This window comes from Dermacentor albipictus, chromosome 1 (assembly GCF_038994185.2).
Source record: "Dermacentor albipictus isolate Rhodes 1998 colony chromosome 1, USDA_Dalb.pri_finalv2, whole genome shotgun sequence".
NCBI classification, from domain to species: domain Eukaryota; kingdom Metazoa; phylum Arthropoda; class Arachnida; order Ixodida; family Ixodidae; genus Dermacentor; species Dermacentor albipictus.
The window spans coordinates 465,312,745-465,336,628 of NC_091821.1; the positions used below are offsets into that span (position 1 = coordinate 465,312,745).

The 23,884-nt window shown below is 43.5% G+C and overlaps 1 protein-coding gene across 1 annotated transcript; it reads right to left on the minus strand.

Annotated features, from left to right (window-relative positions):
- Positions 1-5,372: 5,372 nt before the first annotated feature.
- LOC135905633 (uncharacterized) lies at positions 5,373-22,426 on the minus strand. The gene is made up of 6 exons (XM_065436592.1): positions 22,393-22,426; positions 17,709-17,741; positions 15,206-15,358; positions 14,070-14,290; positions 10,303-10,403; positions 5,373-5,672 (listed from the first exon to the last, which is right to left on the minus strand). The coding sequence occupies exons 2-6, from the start codon at positions 17,731-17,733 to the stop codon at positions 5,663-5,665; spliced, it is 510 nt and encodes a 169-aa protein (XP_065292664.1). The 5' UTR covers positions 17,734-17,741; positions 22,393-22,426; the 3' UTR covers positions 5,373-5,662.
- Between the last annotated feature and the right edge of the window lie 1,458 nt (positions 22,427-23,884).

Genomic DNA, 23,884 nt, shown 5'->3' on the forward strand with positions numbered 1-23,884 from the left:
TAGGGCTGCTTTTCCAATGTAATGGGTCCGAAACCAACCATCGGACCAACTTGGGCCACTGAGTACGTGGCAATGTTTGCATACGATTCGCCCTTCAACGAACGTCTTTCATACCGACGTGGGTAAAGCTATAGATGCGGGACTGTTTGGCACCGCTTTTCGAAGAACCTCTTTGCTGCCGAGTTGGAGCACTGGGTATGTGCTACTCGGCCTGTGCTGGTGTTCAAAGAACCCATTTAATGCTAACTTATATGACTGGGTATGTGCAAGTGGGCATGTGCCACCCTTCATAGAAATTTCTTCGACGACAACTTGTGTTACTAGGTCTCTGTCACTAGGAATGTTCCACTATATAATAACAAAAATATCCCTTAAGCTTCTTCGATGCTGAGCGGTATTTTACTCTCATCCGATGTCCGAAATAACTACTTCCGACGTGATTTGTATGCTTGAATTTTCTTCGAGAAGCAATACAGTGCAGAAACTGAACAGTCAATGAACGTCAGATTAAAAGGACATTGGGCGGGCACAGTTCAAAAGCTTTCCAAAGTCGGCGCCGAGCATTTCAAAAAAACGAGGTCATGACTTTGATGCACTAAAGCTCTACACCCAGCAGTCAAATTTTCATTTCTGAACAACACAGGAAATGCAGAGAATCCTACCTCATCCATAAGTTGAGCACATGCAAACAACAGGCATAAACTTTTTAAATGGAGCTTCAGAATCTATTCCCTATGCCAAATTTCAAGCTATAGGCAAGATCACTTAGTTATTTTTCATTGGGTTGCTTAGTGTTTTCTTTCTTCTTTCCTCCCTCGCTTTCCTTTCTCTTGTTTATATATTTATTCCATTTTAGTTTATTTTTCCACGACCACAATTTTCTGCCGCTCCTTTCATTCTCTCTTTCATAAAGATAATAGTTCACTGACCTCAAGCAGAGCAGATAATCCCCCTTCCTCCCGCTGTCTTCCACGTGCCTTCTCCGAAAGAACACACGGCATGTCACCGGCTCACACACGGCGCTACCTCACATTCCTCCGTCGACTTTGAATAGCACACCTCAATTTTCAATTCTACAGCCTCTCCGTTAACACACCTTCGGTCATTGCCGAACCCACCCACCTTACCCCTCTCACCTTTAGAAGAACCGTGCCTATATATACTGTGCCAAGGAAAGCGTATGTCACGTTGAAAAAGACAAGCCCACTTGTCGAAACGTCGGCTCCCGCTTTTACCTTGGACTGGTTTAGCTCCTCGTCAGAAGGGCTCCTTAAGTACAGCAAGCCGACACGTTAGCAGGCTGCACCACAAATGCTCCTGGACGGAAGTGGCAGAGTTTGAAACCAACCATCGGAACAACTTGAATAACTCAGTACGTGGCAATGTGTACATACGTGCCGCTCTTCAACGAACCTCTTTCACACCGACATGGATCACTGTAGACGCGGGGCTGCCTAGGTACAGCTGCTCGTACTAAATCTTGTCTCTCGTCTGATGTTGCCGATGTAACAAGATGTCAACTTTTTTTCTTCCCGCAGCTTAATATAATGCGTAAGAGAACGTGAGAATTGTTCTGAGTGCGCTCTTGCTAGCGCGTGTTTTGGCACCGTAGCTATCCCTTCATTGTCACTTCGGATCGGATCGGAAAACATTTATTGGGCTCTAGAAAAGAGATCTTCACGGCTTCAGACGGCCTCTTCCACCTTCTGATGGATTCTTCTGTCTGCAATCACAGGATTGGTGCCCTAATCCAAGGCTGCACTGAGTATGGCGAACCCGCGAGCTCGCTCTACTAGGCGTTTTGGCCGTTCAAGCTTACGCTGGAAAGCATACTCTCTTAAACTTGCCCACGAGTACAGTTGGCTTTTTATAACCACCAGGCCGACCGTTGCAGATGTGCAGACATGGGGCATACTCATTTTAGGAAGTGGGCACTTGGTGTTGACAGAACGCGCGCCAAAATGAAGCTTTGTCTGTAACGAATAGCAACACGAGCATTCTTACAAAATAAATGTGTAATCTTCAATTTAAGTTTACAGGGATTCTAGCAACCAATGGGTTATGGAACTTTAATGAAAGCAGACAGCTTTTCGTGCAGGAACTTAAGCAGGTCGTGCCACCGGAGCTCATAATTCCCAACAGTAGGCGTCCTCGCATTGTCGACACCATTGAGGAAGGAGTGAAACGGGGAAAAAGATGGAAGCGAAATGTATGCGCCCAACAGGTGACCGTCACGTCAGAGCGCGCACTAACTTCTAGCACTACCGTTCTGCAAGCCGAGCTACGGCAGCGCATCCCAAAAAGTGCGCGTCAAATAAACAGTACCGTGAGAGAAACATTCTCGGCTATTGCACTGAGTCTCAGAGTTCACATGCTGTGCCGACACCTCGAGGGAAAAAGGCAAAGTTTCCTTTGCTGGCTTTCGAAGGCTGGCTGCGTGTCGTAATGATCCTTCCTAGTTTAGTTTTGACACCAAATAATTAGTTTTTGCACGTGTCGAAATAAACCATGGGTACTGAACACAGGTCCACCTATAGCTTACAACCCTTCCGAATATTACTCGGATAGCAATTACGCCGACGTTCCAGGCTCTCCCGCTGTCGCCGATGGCGCAGCCGTCGTTCCGCTGTCCCGCTATAGACGCATGCGCTGCTCGCACGCGGAGGTTTAGAGGATGTAACGAGATGAGGAGTGATTCTGGCTAAAAAAAAACGACAAAGCGAAGTGGACGCACCGGCAACACTCTGCTTAATCGTTCGATGGCGGAGCCAAGGGACAGCGTTGTACCCTCTGCTGCTGGCAGGGCCATTGTGCGTACGCACGCCAGCGTTACAGCTGAGCTACCTTGTGTATGCACTGGTCTGAGCAGAACAAACAGTAACCGTCAGGGTAACGTTACCTAACATTTCACTGAGTGCTCAAACGCCTCGAGCCAACGGTTTCCCGTCGGCATCATCGTATGCGCCATCGAGCTGCCACTCCTCAACAGGTCAGCGTTGTGAAACACCTAACGGCCGCCAAGTTGCTGTTCCACCTGCCCAGCGGTGTCTATTTACCTTGCATGCTGCGTCGCACCGGCATGTCGTGTCTGCATGAAGTTAGAACGCCGTCAGTAAAGTTCGAGAGCAGCACTAACCTTGCTATCACTGCCACACTTTTCTTGCCTTATGCTTTGCGAAGTTAGGCCAGCTCTACGACTTTACGAAAGCTGCGTCAACCATTAAAAAAAGTGCTAGCGGAAAAACATTCGAAGGTGTCATGGAATGGAACTGCGAGGGCTGCAAAAAGAACGACTATAAGAATACAGGAAGTGCTTTGTGGTGGAAATTACGCAGCCGTCTCGTAGCAGCGGAAGACTCCGCATGTCCAGGTGTGTACTTCGTGCATGAAGTTGACGAATTCAGCTGAATCAAAGAAGCTAATAAACACGCAGAGGCAAAAAAAAATCAGTGCTGCCCTTCAATTCCTGTTGTCCAATGATTGTTGCTTCTAGTATGCTGCGGCTCAAGTTAAATTGTCGTGAATAAAATGCCTATGTATTCTACGAAAAGTATATCCTCAGGGCGAACTAAAGAAAGAGTACGTGCAGCCATCCGACTTGTCATGTCCGCCAGACTGTTACGTATATTAATGTTCACAGGTTGGCAGGCATTTCCTTGTGAGACACATACCTTAAGCAGTGCTATTCATTCGCCGCAATGATTAATGATGCTGAAGTGGTTGTTATTGATGCCTAAGCCTTACGTAAACGCACACAGATCCCTAACAGCGCTTAAGATTTTGCGGGAAGCAAAACAGACGCATTTATGAATGAACGTGTTGTTACGGACGTCGACGACGACTGTTAGTTCCAAGCGAGTGGAGACCCCTAACAGCTGTGGCTGTAAAAGGCTCAGTTTGCCACCACTGCCCGTAGGACGTTGGTCCTTTCGCGAAAGACACACCTGTATGAAGTAATGTCCATGCAAGGAGCTTTTACAGTTCGACACGACGCACACTAATGTTGTCAAAGGTGCTATAGCTTCCACGTGTCCTGAGGTAAGGTTTTGTTTGACACGATGCCTGAAGATTCTAATTATCAATTCGTGCGGCTCCGTTCAACCAGGTATCCCTTCGCTGTAGTGGTTGTAGTACTTGAAACCTACCTTCAAAATAAAAAGGGCAAGTAGAAAGGCACTCCGCTATGAAGAAAAGACCGTAGTTTGTCCCTTATGCGCACAAAAAGGTATTACAACTTGAGAAAAATACAACGTACCTATCGTTTTTTTTTTCAGTTACAGGCAAGCTGGCTTTCTTTTTGCCATAAACTTCATTACCGCAGAAGCTCTCTCTGTATGAGAAAAAGCATGTTAGGCAGCATGTTGGCTGCGCGGTCGGCGTAGTGTGCGAAATTCCGCTTGCTTGCGGTAGGGTTATAAAGTGAATAAACAGGCCACTGCGTGAATGGCAGGGCAAAGGAGCACGAGTTTTCTGTCAACGAGGACACATCTCCACATTTGCTTATGCTGCCTTGTTTTGTGAGTCAAGACTTTGTCTACTCAACCAGGGAGAAGCATAAGTGCCTTGGTATGTTAGTTAATCGAGGCACATTGCACTAAAGTGAATCATGATATTTTTATTAGTGATATGTCTGTGGCTCTGCCTAGCACTGAACGTGAACTGCTTGATTACATGTTCGAATAAACAAGCATTATCGCTATTTCAGATCTGTGGGCTAATTGCGGTGCGCGAATATATTTGTGCACGCTTACACCTTGCCTATAAAGGTCTGCTACGTTTTATTACGGAGAATTAGTTACAGCATATATATATATATATATATATATATATATATATATATATATATATATATATATATATATACATATAAATATATAGTGTGTGTGTGTGTGTGTGTGTGTGTGTGTGTGTGTGTGTGTGTGTGTGTGTGTGTGTGTGTGTGTGTGTGTGTGCGCGCACGTATATGAAGAATGCATAGCTCTATAACACAGGACAGAGCAATAACACCGATCGATCTTCCGCTCCTCACAACGTCTTTTCATAGCGGCGCAAACTACTACGTAACAAAATAAGTTTAGTTGGAAGTGACGCTCTTTCTTGTACTGTTTCCATTTCACTTAGTTTCGTATCCTGACAGAGTGTAATAGTTTTTCGAAGCACTGACTGATGAGTTTCTAAAGACACGTGGCACAGCCACGTTTATTTGCAATTTCTTCTGCGAGGAAGCGATATGCCACATGTCTATCTGAGGATGTAAAAAACAGCGTGAAGACGAAGCCTGCGTGGAATTTTCGCTAGAGCGAATTTTAAAGTACCCCATCAATGTTTCCCTAGCACCTCTCCTTTTTCGCCAGATGGTGTCCACCAGAGAGTGACGCCGTACTCACTTATTATATATAAAACAACTATAAAATAAATAAATTAGAAAACAACGAACGCTCGAGTGAGGTTATCTTCAAGCCACGCGGTGGCGACACGAGGGGCCCGTATCACAAGTTCGCAAGTTCGGCTTTCACTCCAGCAGTGAAGCCGAATGGCGTGGCAGCGCATATCACGTCTTTTTTCTGGTCGTAGTAGGTTACCGCTTGTTGTGCTTCCTTGTCGTAACCTTCGAGAATGAATGCTACAGGCGACGTCCCGGCCCGCCTGAGCTGCTGCAGAATCAAGCGCACCTGAAAAATGAAAAACCGTTAACTCAACGAATGCACTAAAGCAAGCAGCAGCGCTTAATACGATGGGCGTCCCAGCAATCTATGGTTCATGTCGATCGGCCAGCAGTAGCCTTCTCTTATGTGAAGAAGACTTACCCAGTGGCACTGTGCACTTTCAAACCACATACCAATTACAGACTGGTTACTCTAGTCTCAAAGATGTGTGAAGCGACATCTGCGGCGTGCGGCTCCTTAACGGGCTCCTCGCAAGGTTTAAGCATGGCAAGCTGACAATCGCGGCGCATATACCACACGACGGCAATCGTATGCGCAAAGTGTCAAGCACGGCACAAAAACAGCTTGAATTTCAAACATAAATCCGCGTCCCCAAGCTTTTTTTCTCGAGGGAGCCACCAATTACAACCAGAAATAAAATTCACACGCACAAAAGCACCTGCATGAGGATCACTGCCTGAAAAGCCACTGACTGTGGCACGTTACCTCGATAAATTGTCCAATCTAGAACGTGGGTGGCCACCATGTTAGGCTTCACCGCACAGCCAAGAGAGGAAAGAAAGAAGATGCGTGGCTGTTGATGTAAACGTCATATCATTCCTCACTACCGCGTCGGGAGAAAGCTGGGAAGTAAACTCGCTTACGAAGAGTTTAGTGGAGGAAGAAGGAGTAAGTGGTCTACGTTGGCACTAGAGCTCGCCTTCTGGCAACATAGCAAAGCGACATTTCAAGTTATCCTATTATCTCTAGCCAGGCACGTATCCAGGATTTTTTTTCGGGGAGGGGGCTCCAACTCAAGGTAACTTTTCTATGGAAATAAGGCGGAAGGAAGTACCTTTACAAGCACAAATGTGAATAATGCCCACCATTCGCCATAACGACGCGTAATTCCGCAAAGAAACATTGAAATCAGGCGTATCTCACAGGTACACCTGTGAGGGGCACCCATCCTTTACTTGGCAAACAAGAAATCACATCAAATGGACTCGCGCATGAAAGAAGCGCAAGAACACTGCCAAGAACAAGCGAACAAGCGAAAGTGTAAAATAAAGATTTCCAGTAGCGATTTTTCAATTTGTTCTGGAAGAGTTACAGATAAATATATATTTGAGAAACAATCACAGTTCTTCTGGATCCCTCGTTTAGTGCTCTACCAAGTGGCAAACCCGACTCGTGCTGTTATTTGGGCAGTTGCGTAACGATGCGTGGCCGCTAGTCCCATACAACCGCGGGAAGCGCAGGACGCTGCGGTTCTATACATACTGCGCCCACCGCGCGAGGTTAGAAAACCACCTTCATTAGTACAGCAGAAAAGTGGCTATGTACCGGGCACACCCGCGGCCGAGTTGAAGCAGGTGTTAAGCCCTCCCATACGTGGGTTCAGCCCGGCGGTAGATAGTGCAATGCCGGGCCTTCCCGCGGTAAAGGTAAAGCAGTTGTTAAGCACTCCCCACACGTGGGCCCATCTCTAAGGTCCCGAAGGGCACGTTACAGGTCACCGAGCCCACGGGGGTATCTGGCAATGAGCTTGGACTCTTTCTGCACTATCCCCAGGATTGGCCCACATGATGATTTTTTTCTGTTGACGGACGCCGAAAAAACTACGGAAGGTTAGTCATACATTTGTCAGCTTTCGGAATGCGTGTGAGTGATGGCGTGGGCGGGGAGGGGGGATATACCATTTAATTTCGGAGGGGGGGAGGCGGTCCTCCCTTTGGGTCCTCGCCCTCCTGGGTACGTGCCTGTCTCTAGCAATGAACCAATCTGAAAATTTTTTCCAATAAGCCGCTTTTCATATGGCGATCTACATTTTCAGTGCATGGAGTTATCGATGGCGCCTGGAGAGAGGCACTTAGGGATTGTTTTGTTAAGAGATGTATTTGTTTGTTTGCATTCACAAATCACGATATAACGTTCTGTAGCAGTTTGTTGTGTCTATGTTGAATACAGGATTGGACACCTTTCAACATTTGAAAGCTGCTTCTCATTCTGTTCTCTCTGGTAGAAATTACTCTCTGCACTTTCAAGAACCAGTGGTCACAAAATGAATGAACCACTGACATTTGATAAAGCACACGTTTATTCTTTCTAACCTAACAGGCCGTTTTTTTCAATATGTGCCCACCCCTCATGTAAGCTCCCATGTAGAGACATTTGAGGGATAATAAATAAATAAATATATTAAAATAAGTTTTAGCCCTTTACGTGCCGAAACCTCAATGCGATTAGGAGATATGCCTTAGTGGGGGACTCCAGCTTTATTTTGACCACCTGGAGTTTTTTAACATCCATCCAACGAACGGTACATGGACGGTTTTCATTTCACCCCCATCGATTGGGATTTGATCCCGCGCCCTCGGGCTTAGCAGCGCAATTCCAAAGGCACTACACTATGAAGTATATAGGCACCTGGCGCAAGCCAGGTCTTAATTATTCGTCGTCTCATGTTTTTTAAAAAAATATTCAGTTTGATCGCACACTTTGGAATCGCTGTGAATCAGTCTTCAGGAAGCAGTGACCTAAATACTGAGAAGCTAAACGCGATTCGTACAATTCTCATTCTTGACATCTATGCCACGTGTAATCTTATACATTTTATGTTCATGCACGCACCATATCGGTCACAACTTGAATGTGACGTTACATTTATGCCTGTGCGCTACACCATTCACAATCTCAGCCGAAAGAAAAAACATGACAACCATTCCACTCTCTGAAGATTGAATGGCACTAAAATCTGACGACAGTCAAAGCACTCAAGCGAAAAGCGAAGTGCTTACGCTGCCATTCCATCTTCACACAGTGGAGTGGTTGCCCGCGCTCGCTATTGCCGTTTTCCTTCAGCATCGTTCTTCGTCGGTGGTCATTTCGCGCCGGCGCCGTTTACGTTCTCGTTGCTGTTCCTTCGTACGCATGTTGTTCTTCGGGTGAACGAACTATGCGTGGCCACCTCATCGATAACGCAGCTGTTTTTAGTGACGATACCTTTCCTGCTTATATACTGCGATAACCTTGACGCCAGGCTATCTTTCACTGCTAGTGTTCTAATCTGTTCCGTATTTTCCCATCTGCGCCGCCGCACTGCGCCCGTAGGTGATCCCACACAAAGCAAACAACGAAACCGATTGTGTTAGGGTTTGTTAATAATCGATCAGGACATTTCTGTTGGCGGACGCCGACAAAAGTACGAAAAGTTAGTCATACGCAGCTTTCGCTGTAAAAACAGCAGTTCGTGCAAATTCAAATTGTGCGACGTACGCGCATTGATGTACCTAGGACGAAGGTGGCCTTTGTCGAAGTAACAGTGGTGAGAACAGATGTGTTCCAAGGGGAGGAGGACGCAAGGAACATGGTTATTTTGACTGTTTTACCCATTGTATCTGTGGGTCCATGAACTAAGAGAACTGGAGCGCGTGCATGTGATACGCGGCGTGTGGCACGCTCCTATCAAGCATGACAGAAGGAGCCACGGTTAGGAAAGTCTGGGAGAGGCCGCTCGATAAGAAAGCTTCTGTTTGAAACAAATAAACATGTGGGAACAAAGATCCGCAGGATTACGAGTTCAAACTTGAGAAAACGACCACCAGCTTTACTGTTTTGGCAGCATTCACTTTTTTTTATTTGACCTCCGAAATGTCTCGCATCAATTTATTACATTAGGAAACGCCAAACCTATGAAGTGATAAATGAATAGATTGTCGCAGAGGCCTATTGAGGTTACTTCTTCCGCATCAACCACAGAAACAAAAAAGCTAGGTCGAATAATCGAGTTTTAGATTAATGAGACAGCAGTATAGAACGTATTATTTACCTCATTCCGCGTAGATGCCTACATAAAAGGATTAATATGCTAATACTGTGGCCAATCTGCAAACAATTGGTAGATGCTTTGTCAACCACGTAATATGTGTTAGGGCCGAGCAAAACGGCACTCATCTCACGGCGTAAAACGGTCGCGCGATGTAGTAAGCACACTGCTCCGATAAAGATAATTCATCATCATCATCATCATCAGCCTGGTTACGCCCACTGCAGGGCAAAGGCCTCGCCCATACTTCTCCAACTACCCCTGTCATACCCAAGATAAAACATACCGAGGTATAAATGTACCACCAAGTACCAAATAAATATCAATGGCGCAGGGGCCAATGAAGGACCAATATGGTCCAAAATAATGCCGATAGTATGTACCATTGTCGAGCTTACGCCACGCTCTCTTGCATTAGAAGTGCTTCCTGAGCCGCCAAGGGAGGTACTCTTTCCAAGGAGCTTTGGTTGTCAATTGGAACAGGCGCGCGCACTTCGCTAGTTTAGCGACGCAACACTGAGCTGTTGACCTTGGGCCACACTGCGTCTTTGCAGATGTACACGCAATAGAGGTCATGATAGTTAGAGAATAAGTGCATCTGAATAAACAAATTATTTAAATAATAAAAAATCGTAGGCACTTAGAAGAAATTATGTGTTTTGTCTACATCAATAGAAGCGCAGATCTGATCTTTTGAAGCCTGGTTTGCAACCATAGGTTACTGCAAACATGGCGCTGCTCAACGCATTCCCTGCCATCTAGCGTTTAGCTTTCTCAATTAGTATGCGAAATTCTAAACCGTGAAGAATCAGTGGCTTGTTTCTGTACCTTATAACGTCTAGCATCAATGATCTCAATGCAGAACGGTTTCCGAGGAACGTGTCGTATCTGATGAGACCGTGATACGAATGAATTTCCTCTGAGAGAACCTGCAATAAAAGAAAATGTCAGCCTTGGAAGACCTGTTGATCAAGTGCCAAAACTTCATTAATTTCGTTGGAACAAAATGTTGAAAGCGTAAAATGGCGGCGGTAGAGTGATATTCATGAGCACATAATTTAAAAAAGAAGCAATCTTCTCTTAAGTATCTGGGATTGCTCTGATGCCGGGTATTGGGCACCCCGTGCTCATAGAAGCAGTGCGAGCAAACAACGTATTGCGGCTCATAGAAGGGAAGCAAGTTCACAAAGTATATATTTATTAATGTTCTTTGCCATTCAGCATCCGCTTTCGCTAATTATATGTCCAGCATCAGGATTGGCCGGAATTCCCTCTGAAGTACAATTCCTACGCAGTGTAGCCTTTTGTGAATAAGAGCCCAGCGGTACATGTAAGTAACGTAAACCGTTGGAGCAAATGGCAAATGTTACTGTTGCTTTAATCCAGTAAAACAAAGAAAACATACAAACGGAACAAATAAACAACAAAGGCGCTGGCTGAACGCTGCCTGATTACGTGCACTTATTCAAGGAGAGGTTTCTCCTCTAGAGTGTTTTCATATTTTAATTAGCGACACTATCTTGCTCGATATGTGAAAATTCCGCATGTTATATGCGATTTTTGGTGAGCGCATGTGGCGTCGTTATTTTAATGACAATATTGGGTTATGCTTTTTCATAATATGTCGTAGCCGCATATTTTTTTTTGTTTTTAGGGGATAACCTACCATATTTACACTCGGGATGAAAGACTAACGTTAGTGATCAATCTGTAATACTTCCCGCCTAGTATTTTATTCTTTACTTTGTGCTGCAAGAAAATTTGTGCCTATTGGTGCCTTGCAATTTCTGAAATCTGTAAATCAGTCATTCTCCAGCCCATAATGAAAAACCAAGCCATGTAGTATAGGTAAAAGATAACTAATTATTGTCCCTTCGTCCCGCTAACGCGTTGAAAGCAATGTTGTCCTGCCTCATTTGCTTTCTTATAGAAAGTACCTAAATGAAGAAATCTAGGCAGCATGTTTATTTTTCTACGTGAGAATAATACAGCTCCCGCGACAGGGTGTTTATTGATACAATCAGTGCTTTTGCTGATAGCTCTATGCATAGTCGCAGTAGATAGTTCAGAAATTGTTACTTTTCTTCTACCTCACCGTTTTCTGCTGAAACATTCTATTTGTACCGCAATAGTTGCGCATGTTGACCATACAATTCTTACATAAATTATACAACATATACATAAAATCTATCGAGATTCCATGAGAATTAGACGGAAAACTTTGAGCTGTAAGAATGTCATACGAAACGTTTCAGCAGGGTTACAAGGCTTAAATGATATCAAAATTAGGTTGAAAGCTTCAGGTAGTGTTCGAGAAATGCTATAGGTAAACAGCAAGGCCTTGTTACCACAAATATATGCTCGACCATAAAACAAGTATATTTTATCGTATCAGAATAGCATGTATGCTATACCTGCACTTAAATAATGGCTTCAGAAACTACGCGGCTTTGTCATCAAGCACGCTGAACAGAGCAACTGAGATTTTTTCTTTGAAGCAGTTAAAGCTTTTTTGCATCGAATACTCCAGTGCAAAGGAATTGAAAACACTAGTATGCCAGCAAAAATTTTATAGCGAGATTTCGTTTCGTCTCCTTTTAGAACTTTTTGCTAAATTCCTTGTAAGCATTCCATGTTTTTGTCAATAAAATATGAGACCACGAAATTTGCTGGCTTTTCACTGAAGAAGTTTCCTGATGCTGCGCTCATTAGAAGGAGGAATTTTAGTTACATTATGCTAATGGTGAATTTCAACCTGACCCCAAGTTCACTGGCAGTGTGAGCATATCTGCCAACGCCGCTTGAAGGCATCTAGTCTCCCGGGGACGATATTATGTATAACAATAATGGGCGGACAATGTGCCCTCTGGCTTTGATCTTATGACCTTTACTTTACCTCTATTTGGGAACACTTTAGTCGTTGTGATGGCCCTGTCGTACAGGAGCACGAGCCACTATAATTTAAGGACCCGTCTCACCCAATTCATTCCGTATCATTCACTTATCACGGCCTGCGACTCCCAGTGGCAGCCAGTGTGGAGCCCAGCTCTGAGCACTTGCGAAGTGCGAAATGAAATAACCTTTTTGCGGCCATTGCATTACCGTTACACACAGGCCATGCCTACTCAAGGACAGATGCACTCCCTGTTCGGGTGAAAGTAACGTGCCGCGTGAGAATCAACAAAAGCCATCTAGGAACTCGCTCTTCGTCTCAGCTTATCATTTTCGCATTCGCCGCTGTGACCAATAACCGTAGTTGCAAACACGATTTTATGCTCTGTAACTGTTTACGAGACCATGTGCATTCGAATATCTACCACAATACAAGCGAAGCTGGGCAGCCATTGGTAAACAGCTCTTGCGAAAAAGAAAATGCGGCCTAATTTGGTCAAGAATATAGTTTTGTAGAACTGTACACACTATAGGACGTTAGCTATTCTTGTCACGGCAAACCGGCAGGCGAGTGCAAGGGCCGCTTTCTTAAAGTATTCCTTAAATTCTATCACAACAGAAAACTACAGGTTCCTAATAAGCGCAGTTGGCACTTAAAGGAGCTCAATACAGGTAAGAAAAACATACTATTGCATTGACAAACCTATTTCTCGCTCTTTGTTGCATCTAGAAATTTTGCTTGCCAAGTAGCCTTCGAAAACTTCCTCACGCGAAAAATCGCTGCCACACAAAACAAGATTTGACGTCCTCACTGAGTATGTCAAAACTCATTTGCGTGGCATAAATGTGGCGGCATCACCATTATCAGTATGCAGTATACCTGTCAAATTGTATGGGATGAAAGATTACATTAGAGGCAGCCCGAATAACAACCTACATCATTTGGTTATTAAAGTGCAGGATATTACGTAACAAAAAAGAACACTTGAAAATTATCGCACTTACAAAAAGCAATCAGTATAAATACAGAACCATTGGAAGCGAACGAGAAATCATTAACAATTACATTTGTTAACAAGTGAAGTAAATATCATATAATAAAGACATCGCGGTTAGCAATAATATGCATTAACAAAAAAAAAACTCTCTAAGCAATAAAGGAGCGTGTAGAATCAGTGGCACCTAATACCCACAGGGTGCCGTTATTAGCTTTCTAAATTTTGAAAGGTTCTGTTACATGACTGCCAATATGGGTTAAAAAAATTCCTTTTTCGATCCCATTGTGTAAACGAGAGTCGCTACAGCTATGGAGATGTCCTGTGTTTAGCGAATCGAAGAGGCGCGGAAAACTGCACTCCGACGGAAGAAATGTACAGCCTATGTTTTCAATATGATTAATATGTTGTGTAATAGGACGCGTCGATCGATGCTGCGTCGGAATTCTAAAGGAAGGACCTTGAAGGAGGATTTCCTTGCAGTAAACTGAAACATGTATGGGCTGAGCTGATCGACAGCCTGTCTACACAAGTGCTCATAGTGGGTAATTTGTTCATAGTGAGTGTGGCGATCATCGCAGAAGAGATGAATCGGCCTTTCGTACATTGTATCGACTCGACAGTGTTACACAGGTAACCACTCTGGGGACTCCAATCACAACTACATAATCAAGCTTCGCTGAAGCTCTAAACTGCTACTACACCTACCTGGGCATCTTGAGCGACGGCCCTGGTGTCGGCTTCCGAAATACGTCCGTCCGAGAGCGCGATGCCGTGCGCGTTCATATCGACCACTTTGTGGACCAGGCCCCTTGCCACGGCGTTCGGCTGAAGTCGGCTGCTTCGCAAAACGCGCCTCTCGACCGCCAATAGGAGTGCCTTGCTCGAAGCGCTCCCCATGTGCTGCACTATGTCCGTTTCGTACGAAACTGAACGGGAGCACGAGAAAACGAACAGTGTAACGCGAAATGGAACACGCTGGCATGCACAATATTCAGCTTTTTGTGAGGTTACACAGACTTTTGGCAGCGTATATCGCACTAGATGTGCCGATTTACATCGCTCCTCCTGGAGTAACACGAAGGTGCTGCCGTAGTTTCAAGAGAACCCTTGCACAGTATGTTGCCGACTGCCTTCAGTCTTTTTTCGAAATTAACTGGCGAGCAATTACCTAAAATATTGATTCTCAGTGTGAAGCAAGGTGCATGCGCTACTCTAGCAAATAGATGTATTCACATTGTTGCCGCCCGCCAGATTTTGTGCAAAACGTAATGAATTTCGGCTCCACTGCTGTGTAGTATCAGTCGACGAAAAGCAACAGAAGTGAGCGTTTTGGACGTCGCGAGAGCACAGGCTAATCCGGGATGCAACGTCCACATGCGCCAAACCATCACGCGATGTGGCATCTTTTTCACTGCGTGACGATCTCTTTTGTTAACGTTAAGAAAAGCTCTAATGGGAAAAACACGAAGAAGCGTTCATTTTTCTACGTAGAATATGTACACGGATATGCTGCTTTAAGCATCTAAGCGGAAAAAATAAAGCGCGAAATGTTTTTTTTTTGTTTACGCTCCCATCTCATATACCACACCGTAATACTCACTAAATTAAGAAGGAACTATGCTAATGAGTTGCCGTCGGTTCCCGGAAGAGCAGTATGCAGTTGCGCCAAGCAAGCGACGACAAGGGGAAAAAAAAACAGGTGAGGAGAAGAGGCAAAGCCAGCGTTGCAGAAAAAAAAACTGGAAGGAAACCGTGGCGTCTGCCGCCACGCAGAGTACAAAGCGTCAAGATATGACTCGTGAAGTAGGTATTATCGCTGTATGAAGCTGAGTAGGGAATACCTGGATCGATTTCGATGGTCGCCATGTTAGAGAAGAGGGGGTGTGGCTGAGGCAATGATATCGGCACGTCGACCATGCCGAAGTCACAGCTGTCCGGTATGGCAGATTCCAGGAAGTCATAAATGTCCGTGTGACACACAAGACCACTCAGATCTGCTGGGTAGTATCAGCAAATGCAGGCACAAAGATACCGTCGATTAGAGAAAACGCTACCTGGAGATGTTGAAGATGAACTAAATAGAAAATCTTGGCTAAAGTCAAATGTCATGCAATTATATCCCGAGTAAAGGTATGAGAATGACCGTGTCGTTTTTAAGTTGTGGGGTTCTATGCACTCGAGTGCTCCAAACAAAAACAACCTAACACTGCTCGGCATGTAAAAGCAAAAAAAAAAGAACAGCACAGTTGCGCAAATGATTTGTTTTCTGACTGAGCAATATGCTTATTTCACAGGATGTATATATTTTTTGCGTGTTTTGTAGCTGTGTTGGCACACATTCGTGCTGTGCAGCGATAATTGTGTTAGCAATATTTTTAGCATGTTTGATTTGATAAAAAAGTAGCACATCCTGTTTACGGTGTTTTACGCTCACAAGAGTCTACGCTGATCGTTACATCTTCCTTTCTGCGCGATTGTAGAAAAGGAAGATCAAGAATAAATTACGAGCAAGGGCTCGGAGTAAACAGAGTAAATCATACCCCAAGCGACTGTAGCTTGGTTCAGTTGGTACACCTTCGTTTCGTGCTAGTCTACATTTTCACGAGAGTGGAGCAGTAGCACCGGTCAATATGATTGTGCATCTTTACAGTTCATACTGAAACCTATACGGAGAAACATGACTGACAACTAAAAGAGTGCCCTTCGTTTTTCACGCAAAACTTTCACGCAAGGATGAATCCATCCCTTTGTTTTGGATTATTTGACATTAACAGTCTGTCTTGCATAAAGAAATACGGCTTTTCTTGCGCCAATGTTCGCGTTCTTTCAGGCTCCTTGTATGACGCAAGAACAATGGGAAATATTCAGCTTCCATGCTGTAAAAATATTGAAATCACTTCTTCAAAAATATTGTACAATTCAGGTAAATTTGGTAAGTAACATGTTGGTTCAGCTGTCCGTCTTGTTATCGTCACTAAGGAATACCAAGGCAAGAATGCTTGCTTGCCTTTTCACCAGATGTGTCGAAGGTACGCGGATTTCGTGTTAGCTATGCGTGAGAGTGCCTGACCGTCACCAATGTATTGCAGGGTGCGCTTCTTTAATGCCTGAAACCGTGGGGCAGTCGCAGCGACGTACTGCCTGTTACAGTGCATTTGGGTAATTCCTGGAGCAGCGTATTGCACCGATATTTTTTTTCGCTCGAGCGTATTCCTTTATTATTGTCTATCATTCACCGGCGGTCAATCCGGCTGATAACATGGGCTGAACGTAACTTATACCACTGACCAAGAGCACCGAGGCATAGCGTTGGAACAAAATCGTTCCATTATCTCAGCCCAATGTAGAACGACGCTTATTAATAAAGTGACAAATTAAAGTTTTGTATTGGCAATGGCAAGCAGCCTTCAAATAGACAGGAGCACTTTCGCTTTAATAAGTCTGCTCGAATAAAAACCGCTTCGAATGTGCAGTAAGAGCGCACTAAGCCTAGTCTTGGCGGCATCACTCAGTCTTGCGTGAGCTCGCACGAAGGCGATTTCGAAGCTCTTTCAACTGTTCCTCTCCACACAATAAAAATTGGTACCAGTTGAGCGTAAACAAAGCAAGAGCTAGTTTTTGTGAATGATTACTCGTCGTGCGAATCTTTGCCTCTCATAAAGTTATTTGGTGTTCCTGCGGCCAACACCAGCATGGCGAGATACAAAATGTAACGCACTCTACGTGTGCTGCGTACTTTGCCATCAAACTAAAGGTTTGAATGAAGCTGTTCTCAGCACATAACTTAAGGATGGACCGGGAAAGAAAATGCTAGGACACCATTACCGCAACTGGGATGTGCGTTCAGGGTAGCAGTGCATTGTGATAGAAGTTATGAAAATGCGTAATTCGAAAAATAGCGCACAAATAACCGCCTTTAAAAGTACGCAGATATCTGGGGGAGTGGAGGGCGGGGGGGAGGAATCAGTAAAGCAATTGTAGGTATAACATACGGCCTTTCTATATGCATTACAATCGTATCAGCACTTAAAATCACTTACACAGTAGATGCAAGTACAGCGGAACTAGGCTATAAAAAATGTTCGTCCAGAGATCTGCTATATACATTCCTTATTTGCTGTTCTTTAGTCGTACGAAAATGTCGCAATGCCCATGATATGTGCTCTCAGTCTCACCTAGGTTCACAAATTAATGCAGCAACTATAATGTTTGCCAAGGGACGCGTGAAAAGCCTAGCCTTATAATTTTGCCTTTTTAGCGTCTCGGATTTCTAGTCGAGTTGCTCATTGGTCGTATGAAATAAACATGTTAGTACAGTGAGTATTTGAAAGAATAATGCCTTACCCTTTCGCACGTAGCCTGGGTGCATAGGTCGATCTGAAAGAATAAAATTGAAGGCGAATAGGTTTGATCACTGGATGTAAACCAACGTGACAAAAAAACCATACTTGCATATTCTCGTAGATTACGTACTTTGCTATAACTTGTAAATGTTCTCATGTCAACCTTATTTCAGTATCTAACATGAAAAATGCTTGTGAAACGTTTTTGTCGACAGGTAAGTGTCCGCACTGAAAAGGGGCAAACTTTTTATTGGTAACAAGAGTTTGTCATTTGTCGATAACATTACTGGCAGGCTGCTATCCTTACCACGCCCTCCAGGGTTCGATTATATTTCGAATGTAAGGCCGAATTCAAAAGCTTTTCCTTCGTGAGTGTTGTTTGCCAATGTTATGGCACCTTCACTATCAATGTGTCCAGCATCACGATCCCGACAGGTTCTTTTCGCTAATATTTCTAACAAATTTATGAAGATACAAGGCATAGTCAGTAAACCGGGATTCCTAACACACTAGCGTCATAGTGGGTGACTGTCAGTTTATTCGGGTCACAGGAAATCGCCTGTCGGCATCCGGCATCGGCGCACCGTGAGCGAAAATTTCCGTATATATTTAGGTATACGTATATGACGTGCATCGCTATACGCCATGCCGTATATGCGGGTTATATTGCCGCACCATTCCACCACTAATGTTGCTCATACCTTGTCTGACATTCTTGAGAAAGTTATTCCTCGGAATTTTGAGAATGGCAGGCCGTAAACAAATGTCATGACACAAAACACCGGCAGTGCATGCCTTTTATGTTTAATCTCCTCAAACAGAAATATTAAAACAGCGAAAAAATAACGTAAATCTGAAAATGATGGAATTTCTTTGGCGCCGCTGTGCACAATCTCCGTGATCGGCCCACGCAAGAGGCCGCGTTTCTACTAGAAAGCTCAAATTCGTGCCTAGTATTCACCACCAGCGTTTACCGACAAACATTACGGTTACATAAGCTGCAGTTGCCGGGAAGCGTGAGAAGCAGTCAGGGATCTTTTAATGGAATCGCGTTCCTTTCTTAAAGACGCAGCTTAAGCGTCTTCAAAATTTTTTAAAACATACCTAATTTTTTTATGGATGTATTGATCATCTCTCCGTTTCTTTTTCGACTAAGCACCAAATGTAGATCGCAATTTTTGATACAGAAGTTCGATATGCTTTTCCTAAATCTCACCTAGACATACCAACTAACGTTCTACACTTTATGACGTTGTAACATATGCTAAAGCTTTGTATGTGGCGACAGAAACGATAGTAAATACCAAGAAAATGTTCATTTTTCCGCCATTGCAAAAGAGTTCAAGACAGTATTCAGGAAGGCAAGTTCCCGGTTCCGTCTACACTGGCGTATTGCGTAATTTTGACTTCCATTACTGTCACTCATTTGAGAAATTCGAAATAGCAGCAATGCTGGGACTCTCATTATTTATATTGATGTGCTGTTTACTTGCAAATAGATAACGCAAATACCATGTCTAGCATTTATTCATAATAAAGAAAATAAAGAAATGTTTATACTTGGTGGCACCAACACAATACTTCGGATATATCTGATGGGTGCGAACCATTTTCTGTTTTATATTTCCGGGATGCTGAGTGTATGTAGCTGAAAGCTGGTTCATTTTACTAGAATGCCGTTATCACCAGCGTAACTTATGTTTACCCAGCCTAGCCAGTGTTTTAGGCTGTTGCTTATGACAGCCGACTTCAAATTGACCAATCTAAACATACGCACATATAAATATTGAACACACATAAATCATTGTGGGGGCGTAATATAAAAGTCGACAGCCACTTGAGCGTGACCTAAATAGGATAAGGGCGAAACCCTGTGCGCTCACGAGACATTTGATTCCTTGAATTAATTAGACATTTTCAATCGACTGGGTTGTTACTCCCTATCGTTACTTCTTTTCTGTTTATTGTTTTTCTCTTGTTAACTTTTTCGGTCACCTAATTTGACATTCTCAATCGACTGGGTTGTTACTCCCTATCTTTACTTCTTTTCTGTTTATTGTTTTTCTCTTGTTAACTTTTTCGGTCACCTAGATACCATCATTGGGTTTGCATGTTGAAAGGCACGTCACAAAGGTCGTGACAAGTCTATGAAGACCATTAAGACACACACGTCGGTTCATTTATTTATTTTCTATGCGTTTTAACACTTTAAGCGACGAGGGTAACTGCATAGGCTTGTATCGCAGAATGAGAGGGACACGGCACCCGCTGGGGTTGCTTAGTGGACATGCTGTTGGGCTGCTGAGCACGAGGTCGCGGAATTTAATCCCGGCCACGGCGGCTGCGTTTCAATAGGGTGGAAACGCGGAAACACCCGTGCACTTTCATTTGGGCGCACGTCAAGGAACCGCAGGTGGTCCAAGCCTCCGGTGTCCCCCACTAAGGCGTGCCTCATAATCAGATCGTGGTTTTGGCACGTAAAACTCCATAATTTAATTTTGAGGCACACGGAAAGACAAATTAAACAAGTACAAAGCGCTAACTTTCAACAACATATTTATTCGCATTTCTCACAGGCGACCCGCCATGGTTGCTCAGTGGCTATGATGTTGGGCTGCTGAGCACGAGGTCGCGGGATCGAATCCCAGCCATGGCGGCCGCAGTGCAATGGGGGCGAAATACGAAAACACCCGCGTACTTAGATTTAGGTGAACGTTAACGAAGCCCAAGTGGTCGAAATTTCCGGAGTCCTCCACTATGGCGTGCCTCATAATCAGAAAGTGGTTTTGGCACGTAAAACCCCATATTTTATTTTAAGTTCTCGCAGGCGTACTTATACTCCTCATGACGTCATACGGCACGTGTACATCGCTCGGCAAAAAATAAAACCGGGAAAGCCGCACGCAGACACATTTGTAGACACAGTAATTATTTAGAGGGGTATTCGTTGAACGCGAACAGAGATACTAGAGCTTTTTTTTATGATAAACAAACACTGGCGCATGTACTTGAATTTTGGTACGATAACGCCGGGTGGTTAAATTTTCAACCAATGAGCCATCTAATGCTTTTGCCTTAATAACCTTTCAAGCGCGATTCACAGGACGGACAGGAGCATAGATTTAACACCGGAATGGCGTATCACGTGACGGGCGCGTCATCGAAACGAGCTGCCGTCATCGAGTTACTTCTTCGCTCGTTAGCCGGATTGACGTCCATCTGTATTGGGGTCATTTTTACTGGGTCCACATTACTCATCCTCAAGTCTGTCAACATGGGTTGCACTATTTTGACTCCATAGAGTAGCCAGCGGCTGTATAATCGCGTTTGCGATGGAAAAGGCAAGTTTCACTGCGAAAACATTATTTGGCGATGGCCCAGCAAAATCTGTTTGTCACGCGAAAAGTGTAATGACTTTTATCTGCACACAAACACATAATTTGCGAACTCAAGACATTTAATCGTTTTAATAGTGTCAATCTAGAGGAGTGGTAGCTTTATAAGCGATAGGAAACAATTGAAACCAATAAAGAACATCGATCAGAGAGAAAACCATTCTCATTAGGCTGCCTTGAAAGCTGACGTTTCCGTATCACGGGTGTGTGTACAGAGAAGCCTGCAGTGGGCTGCTGAGTAATAAAATAAGAATAATTGATTGGTGCATATGATAATAACGTATAACATTAATAATAACAATAATATTAATAATAATAATATTACTAAGAAGAAGAAGAAGAAGAAGAAGAAGAAAAAAGAAGAAAAAGAAGAAGAAATGATTGGTGGCGTTAAAAGAGGTGGTGACGTTGCGGTCACAGCATCACGGTAGTATAAAAACATAAAATAAAAATAAAATAAAATATAGGAATAAAACAGCTCTGGTGAAACCGGTTAAAACAGCGTTCCGGCTCAGTTAATAAGGCTGCTTTAAAGGGGCCATGCAACTCATCTCCACAGCGTTCAGTAGACAGATTTCATTCTTTGGCGCGGGAAAAAGCGATGTGTAGACAAGCATAAGCTAGGAAAAGTAAGTAACAAACCAAAAGCGAAGTAGCAGCCGGGGCGAAGAATGCGCACGCGTTAGTGCGCATTCTCAGCATTTCTTTAGAATTTTTGTTTTGTTCACTTGTTGGCGGTAAACACAAGTAGTGATAATCAGAGCGAGGCGTTGAGAATAACACTCTCGCCTCCGGTTCTTCGTCACCGCGAGTAAGACTGAGTCGAGAGTAAGCATGCGGATTCCACGACAGCGTTGCTGTCCTGTGAATGTGGTCTTGGCGGGCGGCGTGTGCGTCACGTGACCACGTCACTGCATGGCCCACGGAGCACGCCTGAGTTTTGCCTCTCGTGCGCATCCAGCTTAAGCTGTCCATACTCATCTGTAGGAGCAAATTATGATGATCTTTCCATGTTACGGCGTCATCAAAGTGCGCCGTTGAATGCTTGTCTGCTACACTACCACTGCCGAACTGGTGTTACGAGCTTGCGGATTTTCACCACCGTTGTCTGCATTCTGCAGATTCAAAAAATATATATACTATTCCATCTTACTTCGTATTCATTGGCGTGATACTTAACTATGCGTCAAGCACAGCTTACGGTCTGAATATTACATATGCAACGTAAGTTTACAAGGGTGTCATTTGAAAAAAAAAATAATTCCATGACATAAAATTTTGAAAACGTACCGCTGGTAGTCGTTTCTCCATCAACATATTCTCCGACAACTGCAAGAAAACAAGAACGTCATGCATTGCATCATTGAAAATTTTTATGGCACACAATACACAATAGATAGATAGATAGATAGATAGATAGATAGATAGATAGATAGATAGATAGATAGATAGATAGATAGATAGATAGATAGATAGATAGATAGATAGATAGATAGATAGATAGATAGATAGATAGATAGATAGATAGATAGATAGATAGATAGATAGATAGATAGATAGATAGATAGATAGATAGATAGATAGATAGATAGATAGATAGATAGATAGATAGATAGATAGATAGATAGATAGATAGATAGATAGATAGATAGATAGATAGATAGATAGATAGATAGATAGATAGATAGATAGATAGATAGATAGATAGATAGATAGATAGATAGATAGATAGATAGATAGATAGATTTCGCCGGACATTTATTTCCCCCTGCGATGTTTGCTTTAAAATTTACACTCGATAGCATAAGTAAATATTGTGTTCTTGATTCATTCAATGCCGATACGACACTTTCAGTGGTATAATAAAAGTCGAACCAATGAATGATGAAAAAGGCGGAAATAAATGAGTCTCCGTAGAAAAAAAAAGGAATGCAACGAGATGAATGTCCATGTCCCTACTGTTTTGAGAGGGAATTGCAGCAATGTGTTCAATATCCTTTTTTATTAGCTACTGGTCGCGGGAGAGAAATTATATGTAAACGTGCCTTTATGTGTCATTGATGCAGTTGCGCTGCTCCGTAAGCGTTTCGGTCTTTTAGGAATAGGTATTGCACGTCATATACCGACAGCACAGCTTTTATCTCTTGACTTTCGCCACTGATTTTAGCTATTGGCTGCATCGTTCCCTTTTTCATTAGACTATCTTGTGAGGTGGTCTGAGCCTAGCTGGCCAGTCGTACGCCTATTGTGTATGCTGAAGTGAATATTGTCATGTGGATTCATATTATAACGTATACAGGAGTCTTCTAGACAGGAGCATATTATCGAACCAAAGAATGATTCCTTAACTTGCTTTAAAACATAAGTGCGATTTGGTCAATGTTCTTTTATCTTATCTCATCTGAACCATTTCCAAGAATGCACGCTATACTTCGCAAAAGCTGCTGGTAGTTGCTAAGAAACTTTTCCTTTTCGAAGGCTTCGCCAAGTCATAGTCTGCAAATTTGTAGCTATAGGTACACTAGTCATATCTAAACATCGAATCTGCATGGCAAGCGTGGAAAAGGCAGATTTTAGCTTGAGTTAGTTTAGCTGTTAAACGTTTACCTGTTCAATTTAATTGTTCGTTTTATAAATTTATATTGACACGAAGTAAGCAACTCCGAATTTCAGGTGGCTGGCTGCTTTCTGGGATGCAGGTAGCCAATCACATGTGTATTTTGTGCTAGAGCAATATAAACACCTTGTTATATTTAGGCGCTTTCATGGCGCCGGTAGTTGC